Consider the following 26,297-nt stretch of genomic DNA (forward strand, 5'->3'; position numbering starts at 1 on the left):
AAACAATATTCACAATTCAATATGATATTATATCAAATAATGGAGGCAATAAGCGACTGCTACCCGCCACGGAAGTTGTCAAGAGCACTTGAGTTCAGATAAACTAATTTGAACCAGTCAAAAGTTAAATCAGGGTCACACATGATAGTGATCCGAGCGAAGAGAGGCAGTAATACAACTGACAGTTGCCATTATAGAAATAGTTATTATATTTGTGGTTTTTAAGAGTTTCTTTACATTTGTAACTAAAAATATCCGATTGCACGAGCACTTTTTTAAGTAAATGTTCCAAAAGTTGCTAAACAATTCGGTCACTGCTTGCAAAGAAAAAATACCTCTAAACTATTTATGCTAAACACTTCAATAATTATTTTTAGAAGTTGTACTTCTGATAGTTTTATCTATTGACTGAACTCGCCAAATCCTTTCATAAGTTAACATGTATTAGATACCCGCAGAGTATAACTAATCGAGCTCATTGGTTCCATTAGAATCTGAACCCTCTCTCCAGGAGACAAGGTTTGAATTTAATTACAGATAATTTAAGTATCAACATAACGCTTTTCAGTTAAACACGAGTATTGAATATTTGTAACCAATCAGACATATCAATATTATTGGATCAGGAGACTGTCAGTTTTAATTGAAACATCCTTGTCAATCATTAAATTGCTTTTGAAGTTTGTCGAAATATTGAGTATTTTTGGAGTATACTTCAGTTATAATGGGCATAAATAGAACTGGAGTACTGGTTATGTGATGGTTCAATACAGAAAAAAAATCAACAAAATTAATATTTAATTTTAGATTTTTTTCCTTAGGTTAGGTAGGTAGATACTTAGGTATATCGCGAAGGGTTTCACAAACATTCTAGTAACACGCACAAAGACACCCAGAGTCAAGCATTCGTAGATCTTACAAATGCAAATATCCACAGTAGTTAGTTAATTACTCAAGACTTTTATAATCTATTCGAGCCTACTAGTACTTAGTTGTCACTTTCTTAGAATATCCCACGCTTTGATGCGATCCTGATAATCGTCTACTATATATAACTCCAAATTAAGTTACGATAAATGACATCCATATTCAAAGTTCCTGACAGTTACTCCTCTTACAAAAATACTTTTGAAGTTTAGTCCAATTTGTCACATTCAGTACAACATCAAACGGTTCATCTGATATATTAAAATAAACAACTATTCAGAATAAACAAAACATTGCTAAATGTTGCCCAATTCAGATCAAAAGTGGGTTCAGCCTAATTAATAATCATCTTTTGAATGTCTTCCGACTAGAGATATTTTTATTTGTAAACATGAAATATTTATCTCTGATATGTTTTCTGAACTTCGAGACATTTATTGAGTAAACTACGTGTTTGAACGTGGCAAATGATGAAGAATAAATGTTTGTAAACATAGTTGTAAAGTTTTGATGAAAGAGAGCTCTTGTTGTGTTATTGATCAACAATAAGCAACTGCTTTTAAAATTTCTGTAGATACCGTGAACTCAATGTTCTAGAAAACGAGAAATTACGTGACAATTTAGCCATTTTCAAGCTATTTAAAGATGTTATGGATTTTTGATTAGCCTTGTATAATAATAGTCATGAAATGAAATAACACTTTTCAATCGAGGCTGGTACTTAGAGATACTCGATTTATTCCCCATAAAACCCAAATAATTCAGTTAGTTACAATACTAAGCCGTCAGATATTTAAAACTTAAAGCAAAGTTGATAGTCGAATAAATACTTAGCCAATGTTTATATTTGGCTCTCAAAGAGTTGTTATAAAGACTTTAAGAGGTTCAAATATTTTTCTGACAGCTGTTTACTGTTTTTGGAATCCAAACAAATATAGATTTGTTTACATTGATGTCATCGGTGAGAAATTGTTTGTATAATTTGATTATGTAGGGCCGGTGGTGAATTGGTACAGATGTTTCTCGGGCCTCTAAACATCAAAGTTTTAATACCCTAGTTTGATAATGTACTGAATATTAATTTCATGTTCTAGTTACCGGTGTATACTTTAAAGATGTAGGATGCATTTAAGGTCATGTGGTGGTTTGAATTATCCCTAAATTTTGGATGGCTTTGTTAAAAAGTATATTAATATTAATGTCAATGTTGAAGTAATATTTAAGAGCAGAGGTACCAAACATACAGAAACTTCACCTTCTTAATATTAGTCCAAATTTGCTTCCAAAATTGTTCAAGTTATGTAGACAGCACATAAAAAACTTAAAGTACCTTGCAGGGGTTGGCGTGATATAAAAAACTTCCTACATACATAAAAGATACCAATATAAATAAGTATTTGTATAAAACCGGAACGACTCCTCAAATTTACAACGGCGAGACCCACGGGTCCTCTTATCTCGTTATGTTATTGAATAAAGGGAAAGGGTTTTACCAAATCCAATGTATAACTAAACTAAATTACGAAAATATCCTTAACTGGAGAATTTAATAAAATTAAAGCGGATATTTTGGTAAAATTTTCGGGCGTTTATTGTGTGTCGAAAAATTGAGTGTAGGATACTTAATATTTGGTGAAATTCTCTTTTGAGACTGATCAACAGCTAGGATGACTCTCGATTCATGTTTTAAAGTACTTAGTGTTTAGTCATAATTCTCGAGTATTCAGAAAACTTGGAATAGTTTTAATGATTCTGGTATTAACGTTATGTTTCTTTTGTTCACAGGTGAATGAAAAAGAAGAAAATGTTGCAGACTACGTCCGCTCAGAAACATCAATTGTTAAGCTGAAAATGTGTTAGTGGACTGTCAGAATGGATATCTTGACCCTAGTGACATCTTTACTCGGGCTGGTATGCTTCTGCTCAGGTAAGATTTCGTTTTATTAAATTGTGTAGCTTTATGGTTATTTAGACGATGCAACAATTTTTGTGCAAATAGCAAATTGTGAAGCCATCGTTGCGCGTTAATATTCTCATGGCCAGTGCACGTCGTTTGTCGTGACATCTAAAGACTTTTTTTTTACTGTTCTTCATTATTGGAAACATCTTATCTTTATGTGGAACGGAACAAACTTTTATTTAAATATACATATATAGTATTCAAATATTTTTTGCAAAAAGGAGCTCAGTCACACAGTGAAAAAATACCGATAAAATTCTAATTATAGAAACGCAGTAAATTCTTTAGAAATGATACTTTTAACAGCCAATACGATTGCACATAACAGTTTCCACAAACACAAAAATGCAATTTTAAGCACGTAAACTTCACTTACACATAAATAAAAGCAATTGAGAGTGACACTTCTATTTTAGCAGTAACATCGCCACAAATCTGAGATGGTACGGCAAGGCACTAACCCGTGGGGGCCGTACCCCATGGGACCGAGGCTAATAGATCTGAACCTTGACTTTGCCAAGTCTTTTAAGTAATTTTAGTTGTTCCGAAGTTCTACTGTATTTATCGATTTTGTAAGTATAGGATTGGAGTGGTATTTGTTGAGTGGTGTTAGATAACTGCTCATCTAGTGTATTGTTCTACTTGAAATATGGAAGATGTGTTTAGAGGTTTTTGCTTTACACAAAACCATCTCTCTGTGTATTTTTATTTAATTTTTTAACTAGCTAGGAAATAATAGGTTGAATATAGTTTTTGTAGGAGTTAATTTTAATTATTATTGCTGTAGCTCTCAGACGTAATTCTTCAAACTAATACAATTGCTTTCATTCATTGACATGATGAATGATTAAAAAGCCAGAATATTTAACACTCAGTAAAAAACGACCACGACCAAAGCGGTAAAAATCGTGTTTTACAAATAAACACAGGATAATGATACTCCCGGGACTAATATAAAGCGGGAAGCGTAACTTATTGACAAATCTCATTAGGTTAACAAAACACATGTGTGTCCCGCATCTGTCTATCGCATATTTTACAGTCAAAAGAATATAAAAATACAGTCTCTGGATAATTTTGAACTGTTAACTTAGGTGACCAATCTTAATCCCTTTTTTTACAGTGCAGTTTATATAATTTCTTAATTTTGAATACTTTATAAGGCACTTGAAAGACAGGTCACTTATTCCTGATACTTATTAATAATCTTATTATTACAATGACTCTACGCTTGCTCTACATTATAAATATTTAACAATTGGAGTTCTATGAATTACAATTTAGACACCATTACCTGAAGGGGTAGAAAATTTTTGCTTTTTATTACTAATCTGTCATACATGTATTTAAAATTCATATTTATGTTTTCATCATTTCATAGTAAAAATAACTACGGGTCCCAACATCATCCCCTGAGGGACCCCACAGATTCACCCGTGGCATCTATCAAAGCGTAAAGAAGTTAAGCTAATGTCAAACGACGCCCATCTTTTGTATCTAATGCAATAAACCGTGGCAAACTAAAAAAGTTAAATATACAATGGAACCGTAACATAATCATATATCATCATGTTACTTGCGTGATGCATTCAGTCAAACGCTTTGCCGTAGAAACTGTCATTAAAATAGCAGCTCTATAGAAAAATTGTAACTTTATTATCCCGTTGTAGCACTGCACTATAGGCATTCCGTGTAAATCTTGTAATACAACAAGTTCTTTGAGGACCTGGCAAACCCCACGATAACATAGATAACAGCTTTGTAGCTTAAAAAAAATTCCAGGTATGAAATAAATACCTCGAGTAAATAAGGTAAGTTTAACGAAACTAAACTATTGCCTAAATATTTAATATGTATTTCTTTTTTAAATGTGCGAAAAGAATTTCTTTAGCCGATTTTCAAGTTTTTTCCTTTGTAAAAGACTTTTTCGTTTACGTATCGCCTTAAATGGATTGAACGAGTTTTAATGGAGTTTTCTGTGTTCGATAGCTTTGTCCTCGATGGGTTTATGGTAAAATTACATTATAGACTGAAATACCCGCTTTAACTTTATCCCGGCACAAAGGGATGCGAAAGCGAACATACCAGCATTTTGTAAAAAATTGCTGCCTTAATTAGCCTGGTTCCAATAAGCTAGCCATCTTGTCAATCAACTTTTAAAAATATTTTATTTACTCACATATGTTGATAAAGTAAGCTATTCTAACATTCTTTAGTAGAAGAACTACATATATTAGAATAATGTTACATTTTTGAGACGTTTTTCAAGTACATTACGTTGAAAAATGTGTATTAAAAATTGATAAACTGGCAACATACAGGTTTTAAAACCATAATGCAAAAAAAGGAAATCTGTTGCAACAAGACACAATAGGCTTGTTCGTTTAGCGTTCGTCATTGTTCGATTTTTGAAAAACGGTCCGTATCTGAATCGCCGCTCTAAACAAAGCTATGACATTTATGAACGTTGACACGTGTGTGTGACCCCTATAAAAGAACTATTTTTTGTTGAAATAAAGTTCTTATTTCGAATTCCGTTTGCATGGAACTTTTATGAGTAAATCAATGTACTATTGAGCTTTGTGAATGAAGTTATGACGTAAGAGAATGAATGTTGTTCTTGTTCGGAATTTGAAGTGGTAATTTTTTCGTAATTGTTTACTGTTTGCAAACGCTAAACAAGCGTAATTTTTCATTAGTTTTTGGAATATACATTACATTAATAATTTTACATTTCAATTTTGCTAGTTGATATTTATTGACTCGAACAATGATTTTGACAGCGAGAGTTACAATTTTTCCATCATCAGAAGGTACCTATAGAATAAGCCCACCGATCATTATTATTCCACATTAGTATTACAGATACTGGCTAACAATGGACTGTTTTCAGGTCTCACAAACAGACTGTTTTGTTACTTATCTTGTCTATTACTTTGTCTGTCTTTGTTCACTAAATGGGGCACTATGCTGTGACACATCCCATTTACATTCATTTGAAAACACTTCTAAACATCCTTTAAACTAAGAAATAAGTACCTAAATAATAATATTGTCTGATGACAAAAGAATTAATAAGCCGATCGTGTTTTGTTAAATTTGCAGCAGATTCTTATCTTGTTTTTAAATATAGATGTCGCTAGCTAATCAGTAAGCAAGGGCCCGTCTTCACGCAACTTTTTTGTTTTATGATCAGATAACTTTGTGCTCGCGAAATACCTTTTTGTATTTTTTGGTAGGAAGAGTACCTGGTCTAAATAATGGCTTCCGATTTTATATTTTATGTTGACGCTTGTTTGTACCTGTTTGGAAGCTGAATCTTGTTTTTTTTTTGTTTATATCGCTAGAACTTTATCTACTTAAAGATCTTACGCTCTCATTCAAGCACCACTTTAAATAGTTTTCTTTTTTAAATTCTTTTTTTGAACAACAGACAATACAAAACTCATATCTATAGCTGTAGGAGTTTGAACACAATACTACATGGACATTGAACATTCCAACTTTACAAGAGCCATATATTTAAAATCTAACGACTTTTTGTACAGTATCAAAATCTGTTATTCCATCTGCCCACGCGTCGGATTGTCACAAAAACAAACCGTTGTTCGGGGACGGCGCGACTGTCATGTCGCCGACGCATTTCCGTAAACATGCCTGTGAAACGGCTACACCTCGCAAAACCAAACAAACTTTACGACAGATAAAAGCGTCATAACATATCCAAACTTTAATACTACGTAATAGAGTTGAAAATCGAACTGTGGTTTTTGTAAAATGGAATTCAGCGTCGTTTATTGCACGTCTAGCTGCCCCAGTTCCAGCCAGGTATCGGTCCCTACGAAAGATGACACTGTGTCAACAATTTGTCCCAATACATTAGAAGGTCTTACAAGACAAACAGCGTTACACACGAAAAATACATTTGAAGTAATCCGTCCATCCGTCTGGCTAATTCTGAACACATGTGCGTGTTTTTTGCACCGTAAAATATATATAAGTGTTATTTCATTAAGCGTGTCGTTGGCTGTTTGTGCTCTGTTCAGTTCATTTAATACGGACTGCCAGTATCACGTGTGGTGTGAGTTGGATGTGTGAAAAAGTTTCTAATAAAACAATTAAGTTAGGTTATGGTTTTGGTGCTAGCATTTTATGGCGGTTTTAAGAGTAACATTTTGTTCGGTGGGTTTTTTATTGAAAATATGTTTTCGTTTTAGTTGGAGTATATACTTTCGAACATAACTCTGTAAATATTTTTAAATTACATTCAAAATAAAGTTATTGCAGTTTTTAACAACACGAGAATTAATTAGACGCGTGACAGAATTTAAAGTAATAACTGCGCACTGTTTCCCCTCAGGGGATAGAACAAAGCAAAAATGGTTCACGAAAATATGTTTTAATTTCGCACTAATTACATACGTCGTTCAGTCAGTACAAACGTCGCGGATGCACTGCCAACTAATAATGTCAAGCGCTTCATATTGCAAGGGGGTCTAAAATTGAGCACGTGTTCATTCGAAAAATCATGATTACCTCCTAAGGGAGCCAATCACTGCCATTAGAATTAGATATTCGAAAATTCAAACGACTATCAAGTTACTTGGGGTGACAGTTATGGCCATTTGAAAATGTTCAGTCAGTCGGCAATTACGTAATGTCATGATGCAACATGATTTTCCGCGTAAATAAATAAGCTCAAGTGCCGATGATCAAAGGGATTTATAACTTTGATGATATTACATATCCTCTGACAGCTTTACGGCAATATCGCACCATATCAAAAGCTGATCCAGTTTACATGTCTATAAACCTAAATCGATCGGACAGAGTGCAATCGTATGTTCTAAAAGTTTATTAGTTCACGGATACACGAGAGCTATCAATTTCGAACCGACAAAAAACATTAAGGGATTAGTTCAAACGGACTTGCAACAGTTTGGAGTTGGTAGGCCGCGTGTCGTTCGCCTTAAATGCGAAACCCGTGTCTCTATAACCGATTTTTTTTTATTTATTTTACTCTTGCGACGCGTGTCGACATGTGCCTGTAGTAAATTAGTAGGGGACAAGAATCACCCTTGCGATTTTTTTTAACAAAGATTGTTGAACAATAGCGCGTAACTACCGCGTGAGAGTTGTAAAGTCACTCCCGGCGGCGTTGGCGTCTGTACCGCGGCTATAAATTATATTTTTTTGAAATGCAACACTTTGGTTCATATTTATTACTACTGGCAACACCTTGACGGCAAAGTTGTATGTTTCTTATAATCTTATCTGATGGAGATTATCGATGATGATACACTGGATGTCGTGTTTTATAATTGCAAACATTAATCTGTTAGTTAGACTCTATATTTATTGAAACGATCTCTCTATTTGTTATTATGCTTAATTTTTTGCATATTATACTTTTTTTATAAAATAGTCAGTTAATTTGCCGATGACCGTGCAGCAGACAACATTAAGAAATCGGTTAGAAGCCAGTTCGATGCCAAAACCAAGTATTCTTAAAATCAATTTATGTGCAGTAACATCGAATAATCTTTAGAGAATTACGTAAACATTTATGTGCAACGCGTAATAAAACCTTATATCATAAACGTAAGCCCGAGGAAGGATATATCAAACCTAATATCCAATAATCGATAGAGTTCTAACGTACAACTATGCGATAAAGTTACTTTTATGCGCGATAAACTAACGTATTGAGATAAACATAAACAATATTTTATGTTGCTCGCAATCTGCTAAATCTTATTTTTATCTGTGCACGTCTAGGTATGTGAGTCCATTAAAACAGCGAGTATGAATAGAGAGCTGTTAGCGTTTTTGACGCTGCGACAACAATGAAAGACACGATTGTTAACATACATTCACTATTCTAACTTTTGTGCTTTGACACTGATAATAAATGTAATTAAAATTGTCATTAATTAGCTATATTAAAACTATTTTTATCAATAATAGTAATTTAAATTTAATATGATAATGCAATTCAATTACTTTATCAAACATCGTATTAATGATCAAATTTAACAAAATATTCTCAATAAAAAAATTCTAAGCCAATTAGAGTTAAAGCGAAAATTCTCTTTTACAACAAACGCTGGTTTCGGAGCCCTCAAACTTTGTATAACCATATAGTATACCGTATCATATCTGTGCACGTTCTTTACGATGGCGGCAGTTAATTTATAGTTGTCACTCTGCAGTCCTATGGTCACTATTTTTTGCTCTACATTCACGTGGCACATGGCACATCCTATCGTTTTTATAAAAGCTTTTATATTTAGGTATATTTTGTTTGCGCCTTAAGAATGGGAAGTGATATATCGTTTTTGCAACGAAATGTTTCTGTAATAGAAGATGAAGTTGAAATAAAATGAGATTTTTATGATTAATGATGACGTCATTACCCTGGTATCAATCTCGAGAACTTTGACTTAGCAGTCCTGTAGTCTTACCACTAGGCTATAACAATTCACAGTTTTTATATCCAACTTCTTAAAATAGGCGTTTTTAGACTGGTTTTGTTTGTCCTATTGAAATAACACCCAGAACGAACTATGCGAAAGTCCATCAAAGAAAGGTTATAATGACAGCAGATTACGAATTAAGTATATTGTAACGAAGAAGGATGAATCTATTCTATAACGACAAAATTCTAATTATATTTATGGTCCACTAAAATAACTTCGTGTAATTATCTAACAATAAAAGATAGAAGAAGCATTTAAAAGGAAAGCGAACACGCGATTTAACCATTACTTATGACAACTTCCAACGTTTCTGTTAACATGTACCTATTATATACTTTTATTCCTCTTTTATCGTTCTCAATGAGACATTATCGTTACGGTGTAGGTATTTATTCAGTAAACCAAAACAATGGGGCATTTTTCACATAACACGTTTTGTTCATTTATTATATTCGAAGTTATAACTTCACATCACACGTGACAAGCAAATAGTTAAAAAAATATTTAAATAGTCTATTTTTTTTTACTTTATATTGAAGCTGTTTTTATTTCGTTTTATGAAAAATATACCGAATTCAACTTAATATGTATTTATTCTCCTTTAGATTAGGTATAGTGAAACCCACGCTATCTAATATGTGACACGGTTATTACTACAAAGATAGGTTGTATCTTATTGTATGTTATTATACACAGGTCAAAATATGTATCATAGATTTACATATTGAGATATATATTACAATAAAGCAATAAAGGTATAGTTACTTTCTTGAAAAACGCCGAAATCAATAGCTTACCTACTTAGGTACGTCGTGAAATCGTATTTTTAGCAGAATTCAGTTTCAAATAATTTTGGTAAATAGTAAAGATTTTCGTACTCTCTAAAATAAGACTAACAGTTAAGGTGCGCTTTAAACCATTGCTATATACCTACTTCTACTAACGATCCAACTAAAGTAGTATTATTATTTTTGCACAATTAGCCCAAAATATTTCCAAAAATACGTAATAAAAATAGGGCTGCACACGCAAAAATCGAAAGATAGCAAATCGAATGGAGATTCAATTATAGATTAGCCCTTGTATCGCACCGCATTCACAACGTTGGGACACGTGAATAAATAAACACAATTACTACACACAAAAGAGTAATCCCTATTGATTTCGTTCGAAAATACAACTCCGCATATGAAATCGACTCGTCTATCGATTATGAAGGTTCATTTTGCTAAAACGGACACCGAAACGAATATTTTTTTTCATCGATTTTTACTAGGCTACAATGCACCCTGTAACAATAGACATACATCAATTCGAGTGTCAAAAACTAACATCTGCGCGTTGCGTTGTAAACAGAGTAAAATAGTGGGGTTTGGGACCCCAGAATCCTTGGGGGACCCTCAGACCCTGCATCGGCAAGCCTGTGTTTATAGCTCATTATTATTGTGCGCCGCTTTAGAGTAACTGCAAATGACATACTCAACCTATTATTAAAATAAACCGTAGCCTAGAAAGGGCTTTTGTTAGGAAAAATTTAAAATAAAGCTGGTGTGAGAGTATGGAGTGGGTGGGACCGATGTCGAAGCAAACGACGCCTTTTATTACGCTTGCTCAACACGCCACTGCATAAACACTTGAATGTAAGTGTTTACATAGTAATTTATATTGTTAGGGTCGATGGTAGTGACACAGAAGTAGCTGTTGATATTTTGCATCTAGACTTGGCAAAGAATCGCTCCGTTCATGTTCCCATAAAGGAAAGCCGCTATTCCAATATATCGGCAGAAGTTATAAAACTCTTGTTTTTTGCCAACAGGTCCAGCAGAATGCGGCATGAGCGATGACTACGTCAGCAATGGAGAAGCGCCGTACATTATAGAACAGCCCATTGATGTCACGGTAGCCCGTCACCAGCCAGCCACGCTCAACTGCCGCGCTGGGGGCTCACCTTCACCAACCATACGATGGTACAAGGGAGGAGTCCTCGTGGTCTCAGACACCCATAGAAGCTTACTGCCAGCTGGAGGCCTCTTCTTCCTAAGAACCACACATGGAAGAGCACATTCAGACGCCGGTGTTTACTGGTGCGAAGCAACAAATCCTTATGGAACAGCAAGGAGTAGAAACGCAACGTTGCATGTTGCAGGTAATTTTCAAATTACTCAGTAATCTTGTGATTGTGGGTTGCTTGTTGCTTTCCTTTGTTACATAATCCATATTTTAAAAGCTCATTTTGCTGTGGAACTAGGACAAACGATTTGAAAGTAAAATATGGACTTGTAACACGGTTTTTGCAGTGATCAGAAACGCAGGATGGCCGTAACTTTGTTCCAACTTCAACTTCCTTTTTTTTAATTTAATATTTTTGTCCACAGTCCTTCGTGAGGAGTTTAGACTGGAGCCGGTATCCACGGACTCGGCGCAAGGTGAGACTGTGATACTGGAGTGTTCGCCGCCACGAGGCTCACCAGAACCCACTGTGTACTGGAAGAAAAATGGACAGATGCTACACTTTGATAGCGATTCCAGGTCAGTATTCGAAATTACAGATATTTTTTGATCGAATAGATATTTTATTTACTTTTAATTAATTAGAAAATTGATATTCATATTAAGAAACCCAAAGTACAAAATATTTCTTATTTAAAAGTTTACTTCACACAAATACAAACAAATTAAGTCAATTCATTTAAATTACTTCCCGAACCAAACTGTCTGGAAATGGAGATCTACAACTTACAATTTCCTTGATAAAGGGTAGTTTGAAGTAAATTTAAGGGTAACAAGTGCTCTCATGAGTACAGCGGGATGGTGGAAACATGATAGTCTTGAATAGCTACTCGAAGAGTCGTTTGACATCAGATACCTCCCATATAAATTCAACGGGCGGCGTAGCGGGTAATCAAACCAGATACTAATTTATGCGTCGTTTAGCGCCAAGCGGGAAGAAAACATTCTTTTACGATCCCAGGACTTTGTTATGGTTGCAATTAATTGTCTGAGAATATTTATAGAGTTCTTGTTTAGAAGCCTTTTATTCTTTCTTCAAAGCCTTCCAAATGTGTTAACTGTTATTTTTATATTAATTTTAATTCAATTTCAGTTGTTATCGTACAAACTACTGTAACACTTATCTAATATATTACGTTAACAAATTTTTAACAAAACTATGTTTAGTAGGTACCATAGATCAAAATGCCGTAAGTAAATCGAAAGTTTAGTCAGCAACGACACATTGTTTAAAAATGAGATAAATCCTAACGCGCTGAATTGAATATCGCTCAAAGTTATATTGCCAATTTTCACTTTGCTCTCTATGAATTTTTATGAGCGTTACATCTTGAGGGCGCGCTGTTACGTATGGTGAAGCATAAAAATAATTAACAGCCGTACGCAGGGAGGGAGGTACATCAAAGTTATAAAAGAAGGGGATATTTGAAGAGCTCGACAAGCAATCAAGTAAAAATCTCAATAGTTCTGACTCACCGGACCCTTTATTAAATGTTAATTTCCCATTCAGATATTCCGCCCCACATTTGAATGACTTTGTTCGTAGGAAAGGTTCATTATTAATATCGGAACAATTGTTTACTTTTGTCGCTAATAGTTAACATTTTTTTACCATAGGATGCATTTAGTCGACGGTGGCAATCTCGTAATACAAGACGCCAGGCAAACCGACGCCGGCAGATATCAATGTATTGCGAGGAATGCGGCGGGAACCAGAGAATCGGCAACAGCGACGCTCAGAATACAGAGTGAGTAACGACAATAATTTGGTGTCTCTCAGTTCTACAAACAGTAGAGATTTGTCGCATTCAATTTATAACTGCATACTAATTTCTGGTTGCAACTCGACATTTGTGTGAAATTTCTCGCAAACACCTCTTTTGTCATGTAATTCAGAGAGACATTTCTCACTGCACAGTTAAGCCGTACTTAATCACGGGCCCGGAGGACGTTGTGGCACAGACTGGCGGCAGCGTCACATTCCAATGTCGGGTGGGGGGAGATCCCCTCCCAGACGTGCTATGGCGAAGGACTGCTGGCGGTGGAAACATGCCACTCGGCCGCGTCAAAGTTCTCGACGACAGGAGCCTGAGACTCGACAACGTTATTTTAGCCGACGAGGGAGAATACTCCTGTGAAGCCGGTAATTCTGTCGGAGCTGTGAGCGCGAGCGGATACTTGACTGTATACGGTGAGTTTTCCGATAAAATTAATATTGCAAGCCTTTTCTTCTACTAGCATTTTATTAAAACAATACCAACACTTGTTGTTTTGCTGTAGCGTGTTGTAAAATGATTTTCTTCTTATTTTATTTTAGATCCTCCTGCTATTACTTTAAGACCTAATTCAGTTAACGCTGAGAGTGGAACGATGGCGACATTTACTTGTACTGCCACTGGTACGCCGGAACCCACAATGTTTTGGAGTATAGAAGGCAACCGAACAATTATCTTTCCTGGAACATCGAGAGGCAAATACCATGCGACAACAGTTCTCGATGGGGTTACCATACTTACAATCAACGACACGAATAAAAACGATAGTGGAAACACGATAGTTTGCTCGGCGGTAAACTTTGCTGGCAGTTCGTTTGTCAGAGGGAAACTAACCGTGACGTCAGACGATGACCGCCCACCGCCAATCATAACAAACGGGCCCTCTAACCAAACGTTACCTATAAAATCGATGGCAGTTTTCCCCTGCACAGCCGTCGGCACACCTGAACCAATCATCGCTTGGTACTTTGAAGGGGAAGCATTAATACAAAATCATAGAAGGAATGTTACTAATGATGGTACTCTTATATTGAAGGATTTGGACAAAACCGACTCTGGTACATATACGTGTGTCGCTTCCTCACACCACGGGAAATATGTTTGGAGTGGAGTCTTATTAGTCGACAGTCCAATAAATCCGAACATTCATTTTTTTCGGGCTGCGGATGTATCGTCTTTGCCTGGTGCGCCTACAAAACCACTCATTTACAATGTAACAGATACAAAAGTTACCATCACTTGGAATCAAAATAATAAAATTGGATCATCATCCATACTTGGGTATCAAGTGGAAGTGTTTTCTAGAGAGACATTATCGGGAAATAGTACTCCAAGAAATTCAAGAGGGTGGGTTGTGTTGGCGAGGCGAGTTCATCATACACAATTCGTTGTTAAATCATTAGTACCTGGGGTCACTTATATGTTTATCGTCCGAACAGAAAATTCCCATGGGTTGTCCGGTCCGAGCCCCGTATCGGACGCTGTGACTATTGGTGACGATGCAAACTCTCTGTGGAAAACTGGTGTATTCTCTAACAATACCGAATTCAGAAACAACATTTTAACAGATAACATAGTGGAACTGATTGAAGCAACACCAATCGATTCGAAAACTATCAAACTCATGTGGGAAATACAGAACTTTTACTACTTGGAAGGCTTATTCATATATTTCAGACCCCAAGACAATATAACGACGGAGTATGAAATGAAAACTATTTTGCATTCCAACGACGTCTCCGGGTATGAAATAACGTCTTTGAGAAAATATACAAAATACGAGTTTTTCCTTATACCCTTCTATAAGAAATTTGAGGGGAAGCCATCAAATTCCAGGGTGGCTCAAACGTTGGATGATGGTAAATACCTAGAATATATTAAACATTTTCTGTTATTTTTACACATCGTGTAATAATTTTACTAACTTAATCATTTTTTACAGTACCTGACGGACCTCCAACTAACATCGAAATGTTCATTTTAAATACAACAACAGTACATTTAAAATGGTCGCCTCCAGAGACCCATTTACAAAACGGTGTAATTACCGGCTACAACGTACTGGTTAATTGGTTAGACATACCTGCGAACAAATCCATGGTGGCCATCAACACGACCGTACATCAAGCGACCAGTCTAATTATGACTAATTTGACGTCTGGTGTCAGCTATTCAGTGCAAATTGCTGCCGAAACTATCGTTGGTCTGGGCCCATTCAGCCAAAAAGTGTATTTAAATATCGACTCTCGCTCCGTTGGATTGGATCCTTTGTCCAGGTAATTTTATGTTACTAAAATAAAATCTGCATAAAGATAATGCCAAATGAAATGTCATTACATTTAACATCCGACGGACGTTTCTGACGTATTCATTTTATTTCAGATACCCGATAAACGGGGAAGTGTCTATAGTGGCTGGGGACTTTGTTATGGAAACATGGTTTTACTTTTTGATTGGAGCAATTGTTCTGTTTAAAATAATTGTGATTGGCGGCATTATTTACGTGCGGAAACACAACATTTTCGCCAAAAAGTCTGCGCTTCCCAACATTTATGGTAAGTGTTAGTATATACTACGTCGAACGCCAGTCGGCGCAAACATAATAATAAACGCGTTGTGTATATCTCTGATTGTTTGAAGCGGATCACGTCCGCATAAAACAACCAATGGTAACTCGAAAATAAACAGTTATTCAGCTTATCTCGAAACGTTATTTTTTCTGTGGAATCAGCATCAGAATTTCAAAATTAAAAACATTCCTCGGGTGTCATGGGGTGGTGCAGGGCGCCGAGCGTTTGTTTGATAGAGGCTTTGCCATGCGACGGAAAGGGAGGGGAGCTAGATTACTTTCGAGTTGAAAGGTAGCGCGAGCCCTCTCGTGAGCGCAGTGGATCTCTTTCACTTTGCATTCACGTTCGGGGCACAAAGGAATGATACAAATCCGAGAAATAAAGACCCAGTAAATGTAAATGTTTTCTATTTTGTTTTCTCCGGGCGATTCGTTTGTTGACTCACCCAGTTACCTTTAAGCCAATTTCCCTCGCTTTGTTTTTTTATATAGACCGATTTACATCTTTTAAGTATTCAGTAAACGAGATCATTTGCATGCGGCTTATGAAATGATTGTCAAACGGAATTATAACGGAGGAAATCCTGTTGTGACTAATTGAAGATGTTGTTTTAGATTCCAATGGTACAAGTTTGGTGACTCAAATGAACATAAAAGCGGCGGTGTCTTTGTCTCATCCTCTCAGTAGCTGTTACAATAAGAACACTGTGACAAAAACTGAGTCACTGTTGTGGATGGAGAATCAACCTGGTTTGTGTATGTCCGGCAATCAAACCAATCAATCTAAAGAGAAAGCTAATTCTGAGTATGACAAAGTTACCCAGCAATTACCTGAGTATGCTGAAGTGACGTCTTCACGGGCGAATGCAAACGAATGGAACACAAGTAAAACAGCAACTTCACCGGCGGCGTACGCCTCGGTTACTCTAGTTGCCAATACCAGGCAATGTGTGAGTTCATTGGTAAGTGTCCAATTATGTAATGTTCCATTTTGCAAAATTTGAAGCTCTGCCAACCTGATATTTGTCCCATTTAATTTGTTCAATTGACTATATAAATTCAAGAATCACTCGATTTTTATGCAGTTGGTAGAAATTGTAAAAAAAAAATTAGATTTTAGTTAGATACTTTTTTGGTTTTGATAGTACTTTTTTGGTTTGTCTTTAGGAAGTACAACAGATTTTGTTTTCACAGGGCTGGTTTCCGCCGACTGGTAAAAACGTTGATTCGTTTGACAATCGGTATGCTGCTGAAGAGGAAATGTATCCAGCCAGCAACGGTGGCTATTACAACAGAAATGTGTATAGCGAAAAATATTTCCAAGGCCATCCAAACGTGTTAAAATTCTACGATTTACCTTCGTTAGATAAAACACAGAAGGCTCAAATAAGATACAATCAATCAAGTTTAGATGAGAGAAAAGGCGATAAAAGCCTTAAGACTGATGTAACACAATCGCTCATAGGCCGAACTTACGGAATTAGTTCGAGGAAAAATTCCGAATCTGAGTCTACCTACCGAGCGTTCGGCGAAGAGGAATCAGACGAGGAGAATTACCCTGAGGACGGTGGTTACGACGAATTGCAGGCTATGCAGCCGCAGAGACAGAGACCACAACACCAGTACGAAAGGCCTAATTTCGATAACGACGCCTCGCGGACGCTGGCCAGACTGACGTCATTCAGGCAGGGGCAGGGGATCACTGTTAGTTCGAAGCAGTCGCTAGCCCCGACGCACCCGCCCCCCGCGCCCCACCCCCGCGTCGACTCTGTAACCCGGTAGTATCACGCCTTGCCGGTTTTCGGCGACCTGTGCCAAACGGACGTATAGACCGATGATCTTTCCTAGTAGTGTAGTGATGTCACGGACAGAGATCGCAGTTCTTCCTCACGTTGTAGTGTTGTACTCGTGTTAAGGATGTGATTTATTTAAGTGAAGATAAACAGTGACAATGAGTGATTTTATTTTGATTTTTGCGGACTAAAAAGGCCTAAAATTGTGATTAAAAGGAACTGGCCTATCGATTTACAGCACAATAATACTGACAATGGTTTTTATTTGATATATCTTCTAATATATTTTAAAAGTATTCCTAGTCTTCGTAGTGTAAAGATTGTAAATATTGTAAATAGTTAACTATAGCAAAGAGTATGTATAATGTTCTACTACACTTGATGACGTTAAAATATCAATTCTGATAAGTGTTTACAATGTTATTATTGGAATTGGAAATTCAATTGATATGTCCGTCTGAATATCAATGAACGAATTTGTAATCCTATATCATTAGTGTAAGCGTAACAAATAATAATAGAAACAACAAATTAACGCTTGGCAATAATTTGAAATAACATTATAAAAAATATTCATAGCAATGTAAATAATAAAATAAAAATAATAGCGTTTTGTTTGTATGCATTCTAGAAAAAACAATAATTCATTGAGAAATAACTTATTATTTCTATTAAAAGTATTTATTAGTATTATTTTACTTTATTTCTCGTGCCATATGTAGAGATTGATAGCTAAATAATAATAAAGTAACATTGGAGTTGTGAGATAAAATTCAAATGAAGCTTTTACAAAACTAAAGTTATAATCTACGTAAGATAATGTGATATGAGTTTATATATCCACTTGTTATAATATTAATAGCACGACTTGTATTGCATATCATATGTATTAGTCATAATAGTTAAAAATGTTATTAATTAGGACGCTTCCATATCTGAAAACCAAAATTAATGTAAAGTGTAATCGCCCTTCATTTTGTAAATAATTAAAATGGAGTTGACTTGCCTTTAGACTTCTTCAATGTATCAACTGATCTATTTTCCAGACTAATAAACAAACTATTTTGGGTGAAGATCACAAGATTGTGAGATGTCGTGACAAGACCAAACGGTAGCGTCATCAATCTTAATTCAAAACTTTAAGCAACACACGAAATAACTTAAAATTTTCTTAAATGATTATCTGTCTCCACATACCTTCTACAAACGACAGAGATAGAATGAGTCGTAAGATTATTTCGTATGATGTTGCAAATTAATATCTGTTCGGACGTCACAATCTTATGTCTCTACCCTTATTTAGATACCTTGCTTTGCTATGTACAGCAATACGAAGATATAATTAGATTAGACAGCAGACTCGCTTCTGTTGACCAGTTTTACGTAGTTCCTATTTTCGCACTTTGTTCAAAAGCGAGCAATAGGCGTGTCACATAATATACTAAAGTAAACTTTTTATTTATCACTTACAATTATTATGAGTGCGATGCTCAAAACGTGGTCCTAAGTACCAAGTGTTTTAAGATTTGAATTATTGAAAATAGAAGCAATAGTAAATTATTGTTTATGTTTGAACTGGTTTGATAAATGTAAAATCAGTTTAGAAACTATAAAAAGCAATAATTATTCAATAGAAAAAATATTCTGTTATAAAATAATGTAAATGTGTCATCTCATAAATATAAAAGGTGTATCAGAAATCCCACCAGAAAACAATTTTCAGAGTATAAAAAAAAAACATATTCAAGAGGTATAAAACTCATCACAAAATTACCAATATCTTTTGAAATATAATATGTAAAGATTCGTTTTCGGGATTCGTTATTTTTTAAGGAAATTTCACCCTATATATTTCAATGTGAATTAATTAGCTGGCTTATAGCAAGGTGTCTACTCATCATGTAATACTAGAACAATGAAACAAGCCATTGGCCTATTTTTATGTGCGACGACCATACACGGAAATAGTTGAGAACACAATAATTATAAACTCGATGGATTTTAATTTTTGTATTAGTCTTTGGATACCTATTTTTAATAAAATAATTTAAATACTAATAATCTGTCATTTTCATTTTTGTCTTTATACCGCATTTCCTAATATTCCACCCTGAAAATTAAAAACAGGGTTTTATATAAAAATGAATGCAAGCCCATTTAAACTTACATAAAATTTCGTACATTCAAAATTTATACACACTGCGACAGTTTAACTGAAGTTGATTTTATGGGTTCGAGTCCTAAAACCGAGAAAGCGAAAATCTTTATTGAAGTAAAACTTTTTTAAGCGCGACTAGGAGGTAACTGGACGCCAAAGTCTAAAATAATTACATCAGAGATTGAGATGGACTGATTGGAATTCGACACTGCTACAGGGACAAAACGTAAATATAGGACACTCAGAAAGCTACAAATTACTTGTTACTTGAAAACACTGAAAAATAATAATTTCTGAAGATATTATAGTACACAAAATATCATACCTCATATCCCTATCCCTCTACCGACGATACTAACTCATCATCATAATTTCTCAACATTTGCCAAAAAGCGGTTTAAAATTTCCGCATACAATGCTGAACCACAATTAAAAATATCACTTCTGCACCAGCAAACCCGCGGTCAAAAGCCCATCATTGTCACCGTTATCTAATTCCCATTAATTAAATCCAATGACGGCTTCCAACAAAAGCATTACGTGTGAATGAAAATTTAAACCGGGCCAAACATGCTCATGCTTTGTTGACGGGCTCATTCAATTTATGGCTGCAAATCTCTGTCGTACACTCTTCGTAAGTATATTATTGACTGGGTATTTAGCGCGGCTTGTGGGCGGCCGGTTCGTCTGTCTGCTACAGATAACTAACATACATTAATACACATGCCGATTGGATTCCGCTTTGTCTTGCTGCTTAATGGAAGCTGGAGGATGTAGATGCCATTGTGTGGGAAAGTATGTGGTGTTGCATGCATCAAGTGTTTTGAGGAATAGGTCTTTGTTTGCTTCCAAAATGTACAAATTGTAAGTTTACGTTAGTTGTTGAGTTATAATAGATACAATTTTGGACACTGCCGGGCACAACATAGCATAATTATGGACGAGAGGACGAGGAGCAATGAGTGTTTACTTCGTTTCTAGATTTTTTGAATAAATCCTATTCATTAGTAACTTTTTAATTTAGGTAAAGTCCAGTCAAAATTGATTAGTCATCATTCTTTTGTTTCCCAGTTCACTTTGTCAGCCCTTTTATAAAGTCCGCTATAAATACATTCGCTACCTATCAAATCATCATCAAAAATAGCCCGCTGCGAGCCTTTTGAAATGCATCACTATTTCGAACACACACCACAATGCAGTTCAAAACATTCGAACAACAAAACGAAATCCATCCAACTCGAACCGATAAACTTTTTACAGTGAAGTTAACGTATGAAAACACGCGAAGTTTTTCTCTTTCGTTCTACTTTCCCATATTCACAGTATCAGGACAATAGGTACGGGACCGGTGTGTGCCTCGCCCGGGGTGCTATTTTAATTTTCCGCCCTCCTGAAAATTTACACGAAACGAATGAACCATCTATTTTAATGAGCTTTAAAAGTTAACTGATCACGGCTCCGGAAAGAGGGCTCGAGAATGTGCCAGAGAATGCGCACGATTGTGGAGAAAACTATTGCGCTATATTCTTTTGTTAGTGTGCTCTATATTTTATGGAATCTAGACCTGCGTCAGCTGAAATGATTTATAGACATGGAATGTTGGCCACTGTATTCGGTGTTCCAAAGGCTGATAAATTGTAGCTACCTAACTAAATATTCTGGTTGAGTATAAAAACTGGACTGTTTTGCCAGTTTCCGAAATAATCTTATATTATGTAATACGCTACCGCTATAAAAAGTCATTCAGTTAAATAAAATGCCATTTAATTTGAAATTAAATCATTCAATTACAGAATTTCAGACTCAATGTTAAAAAATAAATCACCCGTCAACGAACCTTGTCGCGCATCGGCAGACCTCAAATGTCCACTCACAGTCAAAACCAATGACGTATGTAATCAAATTAGGGGTTAATTGCTAAATTAAGTGTCGTCCGTCGACTTTGTCCTTTTGCCTCATGTATGATTTTGTCAGAAAGGCTGTTCGTAGCAATTAAGGTAATGGAAAACTGGACACCCAATTCCGGTAGCGAGTGGATTGTTGTAAGAGCGATCGGTTGAATGGTTGTCAATCAATTAGCGGTACCCCGTAGTGTGGAGATTTAAATTTACTGATGTCTGATGTCCTGTTGATTTTTTTACGTATTTGTCTGATCATTTCAATATTTGTGCTGTTAACGCTTTTATATAAATTGAGTCTTTATTGTTCTCAGGTTGTTTGCATAAAATTACATTTAGTATATTGCGTATGTAATTTTTTAACTTTCTCGTTTTTTGTAAAATTAATTATTATCATTTACTATGGCAAAAGTTATAAATAATTAACCTTTTTACCGTAAAATATTAATCCTTATATGCGGTGTATATAAAAAAAACCTCCGGCATATAGGGAAAGTCAGCCATAATATACGGTGGCCCTTAAGCCAAAAGTGCCCTTAATACTGTGCTTAAGTGGGCGAGCTTCAGAAAATGTTCAGCGGCTTTTCAGAGCAACACTCGTAAGCCTTTTAATATCGCACCCCTAGACTCGTGCTTATCGGATATCTTAACTGTTGCCGTTTTTAATGGCGTTAGCAGTTAAATCAGGTGTTCTTTTGTGAAAAACTTGCAAGCCGGTGTGAAGTGAATGCAATTTGCGAAAGAAAATCTGAAAGAGAATTGCGGAGGATAATTATCAGATCATTTTGTTTTAGTGTTCTGCTGGTTTGTTAAAGGGGTTGTTAAAGAAGCAAAATAATAGCATTGTATAGTTTCATCTGTTTGAATAAATTATATGACACAACGCTTTTGCTAATGTACCTATTGCGGAGTTTTTATATCATGCCTACTAGGTTACTTCCTATCAGTACTCTGTTTTGTCAAGGATTAAAGGTAATAGAAACAAACAAAACATTCATTTAAATGAACTTGAAATACGACAGAATTTCCAACTAACAGTCACCGCTCACATAAATGTAACGACTCACTTTACAATTAAGGCAAACGCTAAATAAACGCAACTCACGCCTGCATCGCATGATAAACGCACGAGACAAACGTGTTTCAGACTAATTCACTCAATTCTCACTCGGGGTCACTGTCAAACTAACGTCCTTACAAACATACTGGGACAATTGCCTAAATTTAATTACGTCACTCTACACCAACCCTTCCGATGCGATGGGGCAAAAACGGACTCTAAAGTTTGGTAAGCTTTAGACAGCACATGGGGCCGTACTTTTGTAATTTTATTAATGACGTAATAACAGTTCTGTCAAACGCATGTGTGTGCCCATGAGCGATAGTGGAGTCGTTAGCTCGGACGGGTTAATATCGGAGGGTTGAATTGGGGATTATCTATGAAATCTACGGGTTATTTGGTATTAAAAGTGGTGTTGAGCGGCTTTGTGTTCGCGTGTGCCCATTATGTATTTCCTATGTGATGGAATCGTTCATATTGATATTATAATAAATGTGAAAGCTTTTTGTGTTTTTACCCTGTTAAACAGACATCGTAACGGTAATTTAAGTATTATATAGTAACATAATTAACACAGGTGTCCTTCTTATGGAGAAGGTTTTACCAAAGATCACTATTCTAGCAGCGAGCGGGTTAAATAAAACCGTTTAATTACTTGATTTGATTCATATCCAAATACAATCACTTAAAGTCAGACTCACTCTAGCTCCCAAAATGACGTACAAATTGCCACAGTTTACAAGTTACGCTTAGTTGGCTACGTCACAATAATGGTCAGATTTTGTCGGGACTTCAGATTAAACTAAAATGTGCAGACAACAAGGCTTTGCCGGCCACAAACTTCATAGCATTAAAGTTTTCCGGCCACTCTGAAATATGAGGACGAACGGCCGCCCGCTGAAATTCAACTTGCTATCTGATCGAAGTATTTAAGTGGGAAGTTAATTTTGTAACATTAGTTATTCGAGTATAATTTAAAGTTTGGAACATTTATCAAACACAATGGATGCTAAAAATAACTTATTTGTTGATGGTACAAAAGGACCAGGTTTGGATATCGATAAATACTTCGGAATTATTACCAGCAAGGCGAAATCAAATTCCACGAGACAATAATAAAATTTGAAATGAAAACCAGGTCAATGCCAAACCAAAATGATTGTCTTACCATCTTTACTGCTTATCAATTCGATATTGGTTGCCGACACGCAAGGTTATATAAAATGTAACGTCTTCCGCAACCTTAGAAGTATTCCAATCCATACAACAGTTTATGGCACCGCGATCAAACAACTACAATAAACATTCCTCGCAACTATTGTGTCATAATATGAAAAATATTGCGTGAACGTTACCAATAAATGGAACAGGGGATCTACCACCAACCTCTTAAACTAAGACTAGTGCATTTGAGAAAGAGAGACAAAGCTATACGGCGTATAGTGCGCTCTCTCTTACACAGTTATACCAGTCTTGCTGGAAATGACAGTGGTAGGTGGCTATTCAGCTGTTTCGGAACTTTGTCACTAGGAGGCGCCCCTCACTACGTCTAGACACGTAAATATGGCATACATTTGATGCCGGCTGTAATTATTCATTGTACAAAACTTTAAATGCTCGCCTCATTTTGTAACGAGTTGTGTTTAATTCGTTTTAGCTCAATGCGCCGTGTCTGCCAGGATTTCACCGAGTTGAATTGGTTTAAATTGTTTCTATATTTGAATGGTTTGTACTTTTGTTTGTGTTTCGTTTCTATTTATCCATTGCATTCTATTTGCAAGGTCTATTTTGTTAACAAATGACGTCGAAGCAGATTTAAATTCTAATTTAACTGAATTAAGTACTAAGATAATTAGACATAATTACATACTAGTTTATTTATAATAATATGTAAGTTCGACAAATCTTCGACAATCCAACCTTCGTCAGACCAATATTGATAAAAAATAATGTGAAAGTGGATGATATTCTGGTTACAGGAGTTTAGCAGAAGCCATGTTGAATATGCAGTACATCGAAGCAGCGAGAAACGCTAACTTTATCTTAAACAACATAGTCCACCATAACATTCTGCATTTTCCTTCTAACATGTTTTGTTTCATCATTTTCAACGGCCGACAAAAATGAAACCCCTTCACCTGATTGATTAACAGAACCCAAACATGAGCTAGCCACAACAAAAGGACGGAGTGAAAGCTTTAGCGTCGGTCAGCGATGTCGCCTACAGATAAGAGCACGCTATCAATCATTGCATTAGAGGGGACGCAAAAATTCTATTGATTTTTCGAAATAAATTGCATCTAGCGTGTACTTGCGACTTTCAAATTTGTAAACAAATACTACTATTACTTTCATCGATATTAAACTTCAACATAAAAAAATAATAATATTATCAGTCAAGAAAGATCACGATTTTTTATTACGTTTAGGTATTTTTGACCCTTTGCTGTTTTTCGCAACATTATTCTGCTATAGGAACAGCAAAGGTCAATAAAACAACACAGTTTTTGTATAATAATAATATAATTATTATGCAATACAGACTCGAGTAAAAAAGTAAATAACATCCAATCTATACTTAATGTTATTAAGTGTCAAAGTCAGTAAAGTAACGTATCTCAATCACACCTACCTATAGCTTTACCTATAGCTTTACCTATAGAGCCTTTATCTACAAATCAATCATATCGGAGGTTAGTGCGGTCATAGTACAGGATTATCCCAATTAGTACGACATGAGTACCGTACATATCATATAACATCACATAATCACACGTACTAGTATAACCGGTAATACGCATTTGTGATAGAACATTGCCACTTATGAACGATAGAATGAGTTACTCGTAGTAAACTTCGACTTCATTATAAACACGTAATGCTTAATGAGTATTTAAATTAGTGAACACCCTATAGCGACTAATAATGGAATGAAGATTTTATTTCAAAAAAGTTGTTAATTTTCTATAATGCACATTAAAATTAAGCGTTTTAAGCGTAGATTATGAATACTGATGTTTGCAAACAAAACTTTATTTTTATACTTATAGCGTATGGAAAAGATAAATCCATGAAATTACCTTTTTAAATACAAGATAAATATTGATGTTAAAATTTTATCTTGGAATTGAAAATTGGTTTCGTTTTCGATCAAGGAACTTCAACTATGAAATCTATGTGAGCATCACTGTTACATGCAATCAAAATACATATCTTAATTAAATCTATAAATAACATAGAATAACTATTCGTAATCCCGCACATGTACGTTTCACTCAAATGGAACCAAAATTGCTTACCGCCTAAACACACGAGAATATATTAAGCTCAGCTGCTAATTCTTAATAGTTTATGCAAATCTGTGTCAAACGGTTCCTATGTAAATCTCCCGTCCCTTTCTGACACCATCTCGTTTCAAGATGAAAACAAAATGCTGATTTGCATGTGCAAATAACACTGTAGTGAAATCCAAACAGCAATTTCGTAGACAATTGGGAACCAGCTGTGTCATCTATTTTGGATGGGGACAAGAATTAAACAATAATTTCTTGTTCAATTTCTTAGGCTTCGTCATGAACTAACTGTCAAGGGTCCTATTGTCTGGTTAAGCACCTGATTTGCGTTCCCCTATAGACTATCGATTAACCTCCGAACAATGACATCAAGCA

At 35.5% G+C, this 26,297-nt stretch overlaps 1 protein-coding gene across 4 annotated transcripts in view; it reads left to right on the forward strand.

Moving 5' to 3' along the window:
- The window catches only part of LOC113507828 (protein sax-3-like), a 55,460-nt gene extending 35,914 nt beyond the window's left edge, over window positions 1-19,546 (forward strand). For all 4 annotated transcript variants that reach the window (XM_026890763.1, XM_026890768.1, XM_026890757.1 and 1 more), the window contains 10 exons: window positions 2,713-2,854; window positions 11,183-11,512; window positions 11,742-11,895; window positions 12,994-13,124; window positions 13,295-13,567; window positions 13,694-15,010; window positions 15,094-15,427; window positions 15,534-15,706; window positions 16,336-16,682; window positions 16,915-19,546. In XM_026890763.1, coding sequence (XP_026746564.1) covers window positions 2,800-2,854; window positions 11,183-11,512; window positions 11,742-11,895; window positions 12,994-13,124; window positions 13,295-13,567; window positions 13,694-15,010; window positions 15,094-15,427; window positions 15,534-15,706; window positions 16,336-16,682; window positions 16,915-17,502 — 3,702 coding nt within the window. In that variant the 5' untranslated portion in view covers window positions 2,713-2,799 and the 3' untranslated portion in view covers window positions 17,503-19,546. The remainder of the gene's footprint in view (window positions 1-2,712; window positions 2,855-11,182; window positions 11,513-11,741; window positions 11,896-12,993; window positions 13,125-13,294; window positions 13,568-13,693; window positions 15,011-15,093; window positions 15,428-15,533; window positions 15,707-16,335; window positions 16,683-16,914) is intronic.
- The last annotated feature ends 6,751 nt before the right edge of the window (window positions 19,547-26,297 follow it).

Source organism: Trichoplusia ni, chromosome 2 (assembly GCF_003590095.1).
Source record: "Trichoplusia ni isolate ovarian cell line Hi5 chromosome 2, tn1, whole genome shotgun sequence".
NCBI classification, from domain to species: Eukaryota; Metazoa; Arthropoda; class Insecta; order Lepidoptera; family Noctuidae; genus Trichoplusia; species Trichoplusia ni.